The sequence below is a fragment of the Neolamprologus multifasciatus genome, chromosome 18, assembly GCF_963576455.1.
Source record: "Neolamprologus multifasciatus chromosome 18, fNeoMul1.2, whole genome shotgun sequence".
Lineage (NCBI taxonomy): Eukaryota > Metazoa > Chordata > Actinopteri > Cichliformes > Cichlidae > Neolamprologus > Neolamprologus multifasciatus.
The window spans coordinates 27840567-27853557 of NC_140456.1; the positions used below are offsets into that span (position 1 = coordinate 27840567).

General features: G+C 39.8%; 1 protein-coding gene and 2 long non-coding RNA genes across 4 annotated transcripts; 1 reads left to right on the forward strand and 2 right to left on the reverse strand.

Annotated features, from left to right (window-relative positions):
- Positions 1-808: 808 nt before the first annotated feature.
- LOC146498209 (caspase-8-like) lies at positions 809-2778 on the reverse strand. 2 transcript variants are annotated; one of them, XM_085141935.1, is made up of 6 exons: positions 2698-2778; positions 2229-2572; positions 2112-2143; positions 1884-1986; positions 1258-1801; positions 809-1169 (listed from the first exon to the last, which is right to left on the reverse strand). In XM_085141935.1, the coding sequence occupies exons 2-6, from the start codon at positions 2563-2565 to the stop codon at positions 1031-1033; spliced, it is 1155 nt and encodes a 384-aa protein (XP_084998061.1). In that variant the 5' UTR covers positions 2566-2572; positions 2698-2778; the 3' UTR covers positions 809-1030. The 2 variants fall into 2 exon arrangements, with proteins under 2 accessions (XP_084998061.1, XP_084998062.1); XM_085141936.1 differs by having other exon boundaries at positions 2229-2735.
- An 8-nt stretch (positions 2779-2786) lies between these two features.
- On the forward strand, positions 2787-5218 carry LOC146498210 (uncharacterized). Its single transcript, XR_014870950.1, has 2 exons — positions 2787-4025; positions 4648-5218. It is a non-coding gene; the product is annotated as an uncharacterized LOC146498210 (long non-coding RNA).
- LOC146498211 (uncharacterized) lies at positions 5098-6314 on the reverse strand. Its single transcript, XR_014870944.1, has 2 exons — positions 5806-6314; positions 5098-5648 (listed from the first exon to the last, which is right to left on the reverse strand). It is a non-coding gene; the product is annotated as an uncharacterized LOC146498211 (long non-coding RNA).
- Positions 6315-12991: the final 6677 nt, after the last annotated feature.

Below are 12991 nucleotides of genomic sequence, written 5' to 3' on the forward strand. Positions count from 1 at the left end.
TGATCAGAAAGCCAGGTTCTTGAAAGTGTCAAAGCACACAAACCACAGGGAGATGCTCATCTCTGCAGGCAGCCCAAACATTTATAAGCTGCATATCATACATTAATATCTATGACATGACTTGAATCTGGATATATTCAGTACTATTTATAGCGATTTCAATGCGTATAGACAGATTGTTTAAGACTGTTACTTTCCAGCACTGCCCAGATGACTTCAATGTGTGATCAGACGATAGAAGGCCAGTGCAGATGTTTCCTACAGCACTTACGCAATACCTATTAACCATAATAGGCTTCAGCTGTGGTCTCTTTGCTCCAGCACAGACCACTCAAACACTGGGATGTCCTTCTCTGAACTTCACCTTCCTTTTTTAAATCAAGTATTTATCTTCATCTAACAGTTCAGAGATCCACATGAAAAAAAAAAACAAAACAAAATGAGGGACAGAAGAAAATAAACAACATTTTTGAAAAAAGGTTTTGCTGGAACATGTTTCTTTCAACCACATATAGTAGCCATGGTAATCTTTCAGGATTTGTGGAGAGAGAAATCAAGTCAAACAGTTCTGAAGCAAACTGATGTATTCTGAGAGAATTAAAAGACATTATAACAAGTTAAATGTAACATTTTTATTGTTACTATCAGGAGAGTGTTGTGAGATTTGTTGTTTGAAGAAAAAAAGTAACCTTTTTGATTGATTAGGTAATGTTACTAGGTTTAAGAATGTAAAGGCTCAGTTTAGGAAAAGCACCCGTGAAGCTTCACTGCAGCACATGTAAAAACCTCCCAACACAAATAACACCAGTTGTGTTCCCAGTCTGAGATTTATTCTTTGATATTAAACTGCTACATGAATAAAATGCAACACCTCAATGCGAGATTCAGATTTAGAAAAATAAAAGATTTAAAATGATGAGAGAAAGATGGAAAATATAAAGGAAACATTTTAAGAAACATAATAAGTAACTCTGAGTTAATCATGCATCCCTAGTTGCACAGTAAGATGTGCTGTATTTCCATGATGACTTCAGGTGCGCTGAGGTGGCAGCACAAGTTTCTTTCTCAGGGTGAATCTCACTTCAGGCATCTGCTTGTCCAACGAGGAGGTCTCGCTATGTGCTACATCATCGTTCACGTAGTGGAGGATGGAGACGATGTCCTCGCCCCTAAGAGCATTTATAGAGATACAAAAACATGTTGATATCACTGTCAGGGTCAGTGTACACATGTGTTTGGTGATTTTAAAACAATTACCTGGGACAGCGCTCCTTCAGCTGCTCACAAAGAGACTGAATGAACCAGCTTCCATTGACTATATGTCTAAATGAAACATGATCTTCAACAGTGGCCATGGCAACCAGAACATCAGCTTCCTCAGGGATGGTCAATGGTGAAGTATCATCATCAGTCTCCATCAACTGCACTCCACGCTGTTTGTTACTTCCTTGGCAGGCCTGGATCAGGAACACTTTGGGCTTACCAGTGAGGACAGACTGGTCACACCCCCTGAACTTTCGGGTAATTTCTTTAATGGGGAAGGGGTCCCTGTCAGTTCCCAAAACAACACCCTTTTTTCTGTGACTCAGAATAGAGCAGATGAAAGCATCACCGTGCTCAAGAACCTGCTGAGGATCAACAAAGCTGCTGCCATCCCACTCTTTAAAGTTGAACTTCTGCAGCTGAGACATGTCTGCCAGGGAAGCAACAAACGTCAGTGCCTGATCCATCTGATCCTTGGTCAGGTCTTTACACATCAGCACTCTGAAGCCCAGCCAGCTGAACACCTCTGCCAAGCTTTCTGCAAAAAATGTAATTAGAGAAAAATATTTAAGCACCAGATACTAACAAGAAAGAATAAAAAATCTGCCCCTGAAACTTACGGGCGTCTTTATCTGATCCTCTTCTTGGTGAACCATCCAAGAAGTTCTTATTGTTTATGATCACGCAGAGGCCGACGGGCCGGCTAATGATTTGATAAACATCCTAAAGAGTGGACACCAAGATTTTATATGTGTTACTACAGGCTGCGTAACCACAGAATTTCATCTACATATCTGTCTCAAGCGATGTCACAAGTGTAGGAGGCTGTTTCTGCATCAGCATCTCACCTTTGACATATTCCCATCTTGTGGCAGAACATCTGAGGGAAGAACAATAAAACTGAGTTAAACAACCAAACACAACAGGAGACACAGCGTTTCTATACAGTGTTACGTGTGTGTTACCGTGCTGACATGAAGACACTTGGACAGGCTTGGATAAAAGGGGGGTGTAAGTCAGTTGTAAACTCGCCAGCTGAGGGAAAGTTTCTTTAATGGCGCCATCGGTTTGCAGGAGGTTCAGGAAGTCTTTGCATTTATCTTCTCCTTTATTCATGATCGTATCCACGAGCTCACTGACGTGTGTCTCCACGTTTGCGTTGTTGATGCTTTTAAGATTGTTGTACTCCCGCTGAGTGATCAGCTTATTCTCATAAACTTTGTTGAGAATTAGCCCGCGGTCTCCGGACAGAATCCCATGAATGGCTATTTTATTGCTCCTCATTGCATTTTGGGCCGACATGCTGAATCTGCGCAAAGGAAAGAGTCAGAGGTGATCCTAAACACTACTGTCTATGAGAAGGAAGTAGTTTACTACAGCTTACTATCGTAACAATAGCTGCACATTATATTACATAAAACGTAATTCTCTTACGGTCAGTTGGAACTTCTGCTGTCCTTGAAAACGAAACCTCATTCCTTCTCTCAAATAACATCCAGCACGAAACTATCCCGCGTCGCTACCCGATCCGTACCGGAAACCCGATCGGTACCGCGCATGCGCGAAAGGTGTCTACTTCCGGTCGTAGCGTTTTACGATAGTTACGGGTCAGAGTATCGGTTAAGATGTTAAGAATAATAAGTATATCTTAAAATGTTTGCAATAATGAAGCATTTCAGTACAATGTAGACAAAAACGAAAAATAAAAAGATAGTTACGGATCGGGACTCCCCGATCCTTACTGCGCATGTGCAAAGTCGGACCGTACAAATCGGGTCTACCCAATCCGTACCGCGCATGTGCAGATGTTTTCTTCTTCTTCTGTTCGTTTAATGGCAGTGTACTCCCCAGTGTACGAGGATACTGCCACCTTCTGACCGAGCGGATGAACCCTATTGTAAACTGAATTGGCGTCATTACAAACGTGTGTTAAATTTGATTCAGTGATAGTCGAGTGTGTTTATGCTTGTCTGTGTGGAGAGGATTGACTGGAATAGTGATGATGATGTCCGCTATCACTGTCAATTGTCAGTAAACACTTCATCTGGCTGATGAATCTTCACGTGACACATTGCTAAGTCTGTATTATTAACTCTGTAATTAGGCGCCATTCTTCTTATTTTACGGCGCTGTTGTTCAATCGGGGACGCTCTCTGTTGAGGAGAAAAGCATGAATTTGTTTGTATACGGATTATCCATTGTTTAAATGTCCCGGGGAGTCGAAAAGGAGGCAGAGCTGTTGAGAAATGCTAGGAGCTAACTGGGCGCTAACCGTATCGTTCAAATATATTGAATGTCGCAATGTTGGCAAAGAGAGGAAGTGACGTAAGATTTGCGCATGCGGGGTACCGATCGGGTTTCCGGTACGGATCGGGTAGTGACACCGCGTTCTGAGAACAAACTCGGAAGTGACTCTCAGATCCTCCAATAGGGCTTTGGAGTTGACGTCACGCCGCAATGCATTATGGGAGCGCAGCGCCATTTTCGGGGTCTACGAATTAAAACAAACACACCGTTGGAACGACGACTACAAGAAAGATGCTTAAAAGCAGCTCAAAAGAGAATGGACTGTATAGAGACCGATTGCGTCCAGAGGCGAAGCGGCGGTACTTGCAGAAAATAGCGTGCATTGGAAATGTGGACCCGTATGAAACACGGCTGTGGAGTAGAAACCCTGAAGACCAACCGCTATTGACGTAGCCTGACATATTTTCGTACCTTGTCTGTGGAGTCAGCGCGTACAAGTCGTCATTCAAACAAAGGTAAGTCAGCTCGAGTACTGCGTGTGAAATGCGTTTGATTTCCCTGCAAACATTCAGATTAGTGCAGCATAAATTCATTCATGAGGGGAAATTACAGTGAGAACATGTGGAGGCTGTTAGAGGGATAACATAGTGAGTTCAGTGCACTGATGTGACATTGTCCTGAAGGATTTAGTTATTCTTTATGGTTAAAGAAATTGCACTAATTTATTCATATTTATTATAAATAATTCTAATTATACATCTTGCTTCCATATTTGTATCTTGTGTCACTAAAAATACATTTTATTTTAGTTTTATACATTGATTAATGACCTGCAGAATCTCCTTATCATATTAAGGGATTCATAATTGTCACTTTATGCTTTCTCCATCTCTAAAGTGATGACATCCTTGCATTACATACTTTAGGTTCATTTTCTGCAGGCAGGTTTCTGACAGAGAACAGGCAGATTAACACTATAACATGCAGCCTTCTATAGATGGACACATAAAGAAATGAAACATGTATGTGCTAACTTTCTAAAAACTTTGTTACATTTATGATAAAGTAGATTAAACACATTTATGTCAGCCTTGGCTCATAGTTCTTGTCTTTAAATGAACTTTGTGTGTGTTTCAGGTCCTGCACTCTCAAAGACTGAATGAACGAGCATTACAGCCATGGGTCACTGTGAGCATCACAGGGAAGGTTGAAGCCGCCCACTGCACCTGTAAGGCCGGAGTCGTGGAGACCTGCACCCACGTCACTGCTCTTCTGTTTAATGTAGAAGCAACAGTGTTGATCTGTGGCACAGGACTGTTACAGATGAACCTGCATGCTGGGTTTTGCTGGGTAATGTGACCAAGATACAGTCAGAGGTTGGCCGTAAGATAGACTTCTCCTCTTCAGCTGCCCAAAAAAAGGCTCTTGATCAAAACATAAACAGACCATCCGTAGTGACAGGGAAAAGGAGCCGTCCTTAAAAAAGAAAAATCCCACCTGCTACTGTGGAGGAGTTGTCACTGCTGGAGGATACTTGGATACTTTGCTGGAGCACAGTAAAGCTGTGGGTTGTGGGAATGACCCATAATGTTTTATCTAGGGGTCTAGATTTATGCCTGTAGTGCACTGCCATGTAAATAATTTGCATTTACTGAATATGTACTCACTGAGTACCACTGTTCAAAAATTGAATAAAGAAACAAACTAATTTCTGCCTCTTTTTTTTTATTATTATGAAAACCACTTTATAGAACATCACATCCGTTACAATGTAGAATCCAGTCATTTATAGTTTACAAATGACAAAATGTTTACACAAAATCATGACAGTGTTTACGTGATATCAACCACTACTAACATTACTTTATTTACTGTATCTTTTGGAAAAAATACAGCAATTTTAACAGCACAATACTTAAGAATATTTAACAGGAGCAGGTTTCATATTTCCCTGGTTTTATTATCACACTGTTCACCAAAATGCAGCAAACCTTCACCATCTTATCCAGAAGGGTCACCTCTTCACCCTCACATGGAAGAAGTAATCTGATTGGCAGGGTGGTATGTTTGAAGCAGGTCCCTTGTGTAGCGCTGGAACCCAGTCACGATGTGTTTCATCCATTTCATAGGCTGGTTTGCTGCAATAATGCCAAATAATTAGCAACTCTATAAATAGAAGGTGGTTCTACAAAATCACTCAGTAGGATGTTTGTTCTAATTTGCTATGAGCTCAGAGCGCATCGAAAATAAAACTAATAGGCTATAAAGAGTGATATGAACATATTTAGAACTTACCGGAATGAAACTGTCTGGAGCACCAACAGATATTTGGAGATGGAAGAGAACTGGATAGCAGCTCATCTCACAGCTGCTATCCAGGCTACACGCCTTCGTTTGCTAACATTGATACATGAGCTGCCTCGTGTTGCTTCCAGGTTGGGAAAGAATGAAAAGATAAACCATTTTCAAGCTTATTCTCTTGCCGGTCGTGCGATCGAACATTGCAGCCGACCACACAGCAAATATGAACCGTGGCTGTTGCTGTGTGCCTTCGCTCCCTTTTCACTTGCGCTAGACCCCGAAAATGGCGGATCGAGCCAAAATCCTTTCCACGCCCACCCCCGTGACATCACGCTCCAAAGCGACTACACGCTATACAATAGCGCCCTCTACTTCTGGACAGCAGGAATAACAGGTTTACAGCCTTTGGTGTCGCACTGAGAAGAAGCTGTGCTCCAGCACCCCCGGTCGCAGCAGAGAGTATTCCCCACAAATCCCCCACCCTGCTGCAAAAACGCACAGTATTATTATACAAACATACCATATTTTGTAAAGATCTCACTGTGAATTTCACACTGAATTTATCCGTGTGTGTGTGTGTGCGTGCGCGTGTGCGTGTGTGTGTACACCCATGTACAATTGTACATTGTAAATCATGATTAAAAGACATAAAAGCTGCATTTTAAGAAAGAAATTTAAGGAGCGCATTGTATTTACCATGATAATTTATTTGGTGAAGGCAGACCTTTTGTATATGTGTAAAATAAACCACATATCTGCCAACCTCCTGTCTCAGGCTCAGGTGTTCCACTCCCATTGCCCCATTCCCACACACTGATATCTGAGGATGGAGGTTAGTTATTTTATGTCACAAAACAAGTGGAATTGTGTAAGGAAAAAAAAAAACTTTCCTTTTTGCTAAGGCATATAGGATTCCCATGATGCATTGAGTATTTCTTCCTCAGTTACATTTCTCACTCACTGTGTGTTAATAGACCTCTGCATTGAATCCTACTTGTTATTAACCTCTGTCTCTCTTCCACAGCATGTCTTTTATCCTGTCTTCCTTCCCTCACCCCAACTGGTCGCAGCAGATGGCCGCCCCTCCCTGAGCCTGGTTCTGCCAGAGGTTTCTTCCTGTTAAAAGGGAGTTTTTCGCTTCAAACTGTGGCCAAAGTGCTTGCTCATAGGGGGTCATAGATTGTTGGGTTTTTCTCTGAATGTATCATTGTAGGGTCACCTTTACAATAGAAAGCGCCTTGAGGTGACTAATGTTGTGATTTGGTGCTATATGAATAAAATTGAATTGAATAGAACAAACAGCAGCCCGATTTCAGACAGAGCTGTCATTAAACAGAAGCTATGAACACAACTCTCTTGAGTGGACAATTGAAGAAGTTTGTTTCAAGTTTTAGATTTAGGTTGCTCTTCATTTTGTTTTGATGCCACCAAAGAAGACTGTGTTGAAAAGCTTTCAGTAATGAACCGTTTTTCAGTACAAGCTTAAATGCTTCAGAAAGCTTCATTTAGCCAGCAGAAACACAAAGTCCATTGAGCCAAAATGGAAGGAAACACATGGGCAGACAAAAAGTACAACACAACAGAAAGCTAGGACAAACCCAGACTTTATATACAGACAGACGGAGCATTAATAGAGAATGAGTCACATCTGGGGAAAAATAAGAAACAGGTGAAAATAATCAGATAACTAAACAGGGGAAGCAAAAACGCACAAGAGACAGACTAGAAAAATAAAACATTATGGCGACTAAATAAGATATGGATGAAACACGGGGAACGTAAAATAAACTTAACCAAGGAACAGAATACAATCAAACTAGAATTATGAACAGAACACAGACTACAGGTAAAAAGGCCTGATGATATAGACATAATGAAACCAGCCATACTATAAAAATAAAAATTGCATAATTACAACAGACTAAGGGTCAAAGAAAAACCTAAAAATAACAGAAATTGAGCGCAGGAAAAAACAAAAACAAAACACACACACACACATATACACACACACACACACACACACACACACACACACACACACACACACACACACCAAAAACAAAATCAGTATATATAGTATATAGTAACAAAATAAAAATAAAACAAATGCCGTTGTAACTGAACTAACTCCATAAAGGTTTAGTTTCACTAAACTAAAGAAAACAAGAAAACACCTGCAAATATTTTCTAAAATGTAGTGGGTTTTTTTTTGTTTTTAATTTAAAATATTATACAACAAGACGAAGCTGCAAACGTGAACGCAATTCTTTTTTCTCAACTGAAGCCTTTAATCGAAAAATCAAATAAACAAATTGGCACTCTCTTTTGGCCAGACACGTGACAGCTCTTCTGCTATCATTTTGTTCACATTTAAAATAAAAATGCAGACATAAGTGTACACATTAGTTTTTGAATGCTAGTGAAAAGGGTTTTCTTTTTGTTTGTACTCTCTTGAGAATAATCTTCTCCTCAAAATGCAACATTTGTACTTGCAAAAATTATTTACGTGCGCTTAGAATAGAGGCACAAAAATAACGTCATAGGTTAAAAATGATCTATAAGTCACTTCTAAATGTTAATGTTTGGTTTATTTCGGTGTTTCATTGGTTCCTGACTAAATCGGTTTGGCTTCATAATTGGACCGTTTAATTTAATATTGAAGCCTTACTCTGAGAGCTGTCAATTTTGAATTTCACCCGTCATATCCCCCCGATGTAAAATCTTCTGTTCTTATTTAAACGGCTGACTATGAATTGAATTTAACATTAAAAATATTTTAATACAAGAGGAAACATTTTCACCGGGAGCAAAAATATTATGTTAATAAGTGGACATCCTGAAGATTGTATTTTAAATATTGTTCAGTTCTCTTCCAAACCCCAGCAGCTGTGTGCTGTAAGTTTTGAGTGTCTATTAAAATGAAAATAAAAGTATTCTAACATCTCACCTGTTTGTCTTTATTCAGGCATACATGTGTACTATGTTTATTAATAGAGAGATTAAGCTTGTGTTTCTGTCATGTAGTGGTTTTGCTTAACCGTATGAAGCTCATTAGACATTATGAAACAGATGATATGTAAAAGCGAATTTTGCCAAAGTGCTTAAGATACTTTTTAATTATTTTTTTCTTAAAAAAAATCTACTACATCATGTGCATTTTTTTTCATTTCATGTGTAATTTCCATTGCAAATATTAATCACAGTTACATTAAGAAGGCAACGCAGTAAAAACTCCGGAACGGAGATGTCATCACGTACACTGCCGTCCTCGGGAGGACTCCCGTGTGAATCGACAAAGTTCGGACTGGCGAGAGAATCGAGAAACTGGCATTATTTGTTGTATTTCGTCACTGGGAGCCTCCAAACATAAAAACTTGAGCCTAAACAGAAACACGTGAAAGGCAGTCCTGCTCGTGTATTCATCACCAGGAGATATTACAGACATGAAAGGCAAAATCGTGTGCCATAGCCAGGGGTTAAAGTGCGCCCGTGTTTTTTATTTATTTATTATTGCAATGGTGGCTGATAATGAAGTAGTCAGCAAAGAACAAGTGACTTTTAACGAACGTAGCACATAAAGATCGTTGAATGTAGTACAGCTTACATGTGTGTTTATCAGTTAGCCATCTTAACTATATTCCTGGACAGCATTATTCTTCGACAGTATTCCACAGTGGTGCAGTTTGGTATGTAGCGCAGTGAGTTTTAGGACTCAGTAATGCAGTGCAACGTTGTTATTGTTAAGTGTGATTCATCAATTAGCTGTCAATCACTTGAGTTGACCTCATTTAAATCGGTAATAAAATATAAATATTATACATATAAGAAACCCCAAAGAATAAATTCGAAACCCAATTGGTTAAGAAAGAACAAGCCCCGCCTTCCCCTGCTTGTTCAGACAGCTAGGATTGTATTTTACACTGACCTAGATCAGTATAAGTATCATACAATGTAAACGAAGCACTGAAACTTGCACATATTTTTATAGATGCATTGAAGCTAATCGGGATATTTACTGTCAATCTGTGGCTGCGATTAATCACTTTACTGGAAACTTTTTTAAGTAGTAACTCATTACTTCATCACAGAGGCTAATATTTCTGTCCTAAAATCGTTTAAATAGTAACAGCCTTATTGTAATATAAGCTAACCTTTACACGTAACGTTAAACTAGCACCATAAAGACAGTAAAACACGTAATAATATCTACAAATGCATCTTAAAGCTGTTATATTAGCACTCGTTGTATTACTAACATAACCACATTCACTGTAACGGCGGATATGTAAAGCTAGCTCATATTCACGTAATATAACGTTTGTGGTTTTATTTTGGTAACTTCCTGCATGACCGGAAGTGAACGATGTAACGGTAACCAACTTGATGTACAAAAAAGACGGAAGAAAACGGAAACTAATGCTAACGGAGAAAAGGAAGAGAAAAACATGGTTAAATTGTACAAAATTAATGGTTCTAGATACAGTTGACAGGGGAACAAGGTTTGTAATGTATATGACTTAATTTGAGCAATCTGAAATGCATAATATGTATTATATAGTTTAATGGTTAACGGTTAACGGTTAGACCAGCATAATGAGCGGTTAAAATGGTGTTACATAAATAACATGGTAATTGTTTTATTTGTTTGTCTAGCTCTTACGTTGGTTCGATGTCTGATACACGGCAAGGAATAATAAAGGTCATTCAACAACCATCAGTTCTGGCCTTCTCAGTTCGACTGGATGCTATATTAACATTATTGACACTCGCTGACTTTCCATAGTCGTTGATAAGCGAAGCAGACTCTGACCCTGCGTCACATATTTGATGAGGAGTGAGAACGTGTTGCAATGTATATATGTAGGTGTGGTTTGGCTCTAGAAGAAATGTGAGGCCCTTTCTCAATTCTCAAGTACGCCGCCGAGAACGCACGGGAGTACGGACTCGCGATTTGTACAATTGGAACACCAGCGTACTTGATGACGTCACAGGTCCGGAGTTTTTACTGCCGTCCCCTCATAATTTAACTGTGAGTAATATGTTATGAAGCTTAACTTTAATCACAGCCAAACCGGTTTACTCAGGAACAAATAAAACACTGAAATAAACCAAACATTAACATTTAGAAGTGATCTAAGTGACTTATATATCATGTTTAACCTCAGTAGTGAAATCTCTATTAATAAAAATAGTGTACATGTACATACGTGTACATACCTTAATAAAAACAAGCAGGTGAGATGTTAGAACGCTTTTATTTTTATTTTAGTGGACACTCAATACAATAGACAGCTACTGGGGTTTGTTTAACCTGAGTAGTCAAAGGAGCTTGCAAAGAAAAGCGTCTGGACTTCTTTAAGTTACTTGAAGACGTTTCACCTCTCATCCGAGAAGCTTCTTCAGTTCTAAGGTCAAATGGTGGAGAGTCCCAGATATAAACCTAGTGGGAGTATCCCCCCACACAGGGACAAAAGGACCCCCTGATGATCCTCTAATCGCCTGAGCCAAGGTGTGGAACTGGGTGTGGGTCCCAATCAGCCAGAGTTTCGGGTGAGCTCATTGTGAAACCTGGCCCCACCTTATCATGCGAATTCCTGAGGTCAGATGGCCCAGGATGTGAGTGGGTGTTAAGGCGTCTGGGAAGGCACTTCCCAAGCGCATGGCACAACACAGAAGAGCCACCTCCACAGGACAAGACTCAGCTGTCCATCTGCATCTTAAGGATAAAGGACACTCTTTTGAGGATGCCAATGTTCACATTTTGGACAGAGAGGACAGATGGTTTGAAAGAGGAGTGAAAGAAGCCATCTATGTCCACTGTGAGCGACCATCTTTGAACAGAGGCGGTGGTTTACGACACCAACTCTCTGCCATCTATAATCCAGTTTTGAGATCCCTTCCCTGAAGAAGCTTCTCGGATGAGAGGTGAAACGTCTTCAAGTAACTTAAAGAAGTCCAGACGCTTTTCTTTGCAAGCTCCTTTGACCACGATGACCTGGATGACTGAGAACCTTCACAGACATTTAACCTGAGTAGCGAAAAGACCGCGGGGGGGGGTGAAAACGATGTGCCGGGAGTCCGCTGTTCTCGCCGGCTGTAATAATCCTCGGCCTTTGCTGTGTCCCAATTCAGGGTCTTCACGCTTGAAGTACGCATTTCAAGTGCGATTATGTCACCGCCACGCGACGACGGCTGTCCCAATTCGAAGTGTACTATATATATATATATATATATATATGTTCAAGACAGAAGAAATTTAAACTGTTTTAATGTGAAATTGCAAAAAGCTTAGCTGTGTCTCTAAACCTGTGTAACTTTGCTCTGCTTCACTTCAGCAGCGTCAGGTGTTGTTTATATGTTGATTCATGGTTTTCTTTAGTTTTCGTTCTACTGCAGAATATTTTTAAGTTTGTTATCTGCTATAAAATCACAGGCCAGGAAAATCTCCTTCATGTTTTTCTGTGTTTTATCCTCAGTTACTTTCACACAAAGGCATCTGCTGTGATGCTTAAACCTCTGATGAAGTCTCACAACTGTCAGCTTTCTTTTTATAGATATGAAAATATGGATATGTACTGATAAATGATCAGAATTATAATATTTATGACTTTCTGAGGCAAAATTTCCCCGATTCAAATCGAATCGATTCTAGAAATCAGTGACGATACCCAGCCCTAGGACTAAGGTGCAAGTACCCCTTATGTGCATTTTGCAGGCAATTACACGGTAGCACCCGCAGCTAAGGCACAAGTAGCCTGTAATTATGTGTAATTTCTGTAATAAGTCAGTTTTTTGCAGGATTCTATAAAATAATTACACTGTTAGATCCCAAGTACCCTGTGATTATGTGTAATTTCATGTATACGTGTTGTGCCAAAAGTGACGTGAGTTATTTAGTTGATGATATTTTCCTCTAACCCAGGGGTCTCAAACTAGCCACCCGTATATTGACGTGAAAAAAAATATGATGGAGTTTGGCCCTTGAAGTTTTTTTTGTTAGAGAGGATTTGTTTGTTGTTGTGTGCAATGTTAAAACAAGTTCTTTAAAAAGCAAAAAATAATTAAATTATTTAATGAGCCGCCATGTGTGTGGCCAGAACATTTAAGTTTGAGACCCCTGCTCTAACCCATTCACAACTGGCCTAGTTATGGGAAATAAAACTGGTTATAAATACCAAGG

Excerpts from the sequence above, each read along its gene's own strand:
- LOC146498209 (XM_085141935.1), bottom strand. The coding sequence starts at position 2,565 with ATGTCGGCCCAAAATGCAATGAGGAGCAATAAAATAGCCATTCATGGG. Across the intron at positions 2,144-2,228 it reads AGTGTCTTCATGTCAGCACG|ATGTTCTGCCACAAGATGGG; the intron begins GTAACACACACG and ends TTCTTCCCTCAG. Across the intron at positions 1,802-1,883 it reads AGGATCAGATAAAGACGCCC|AAAGCTTGGCAGAGGTGTTC; the intron begins GTAAGTTTCAGG and ends CATTTTTTGCAG.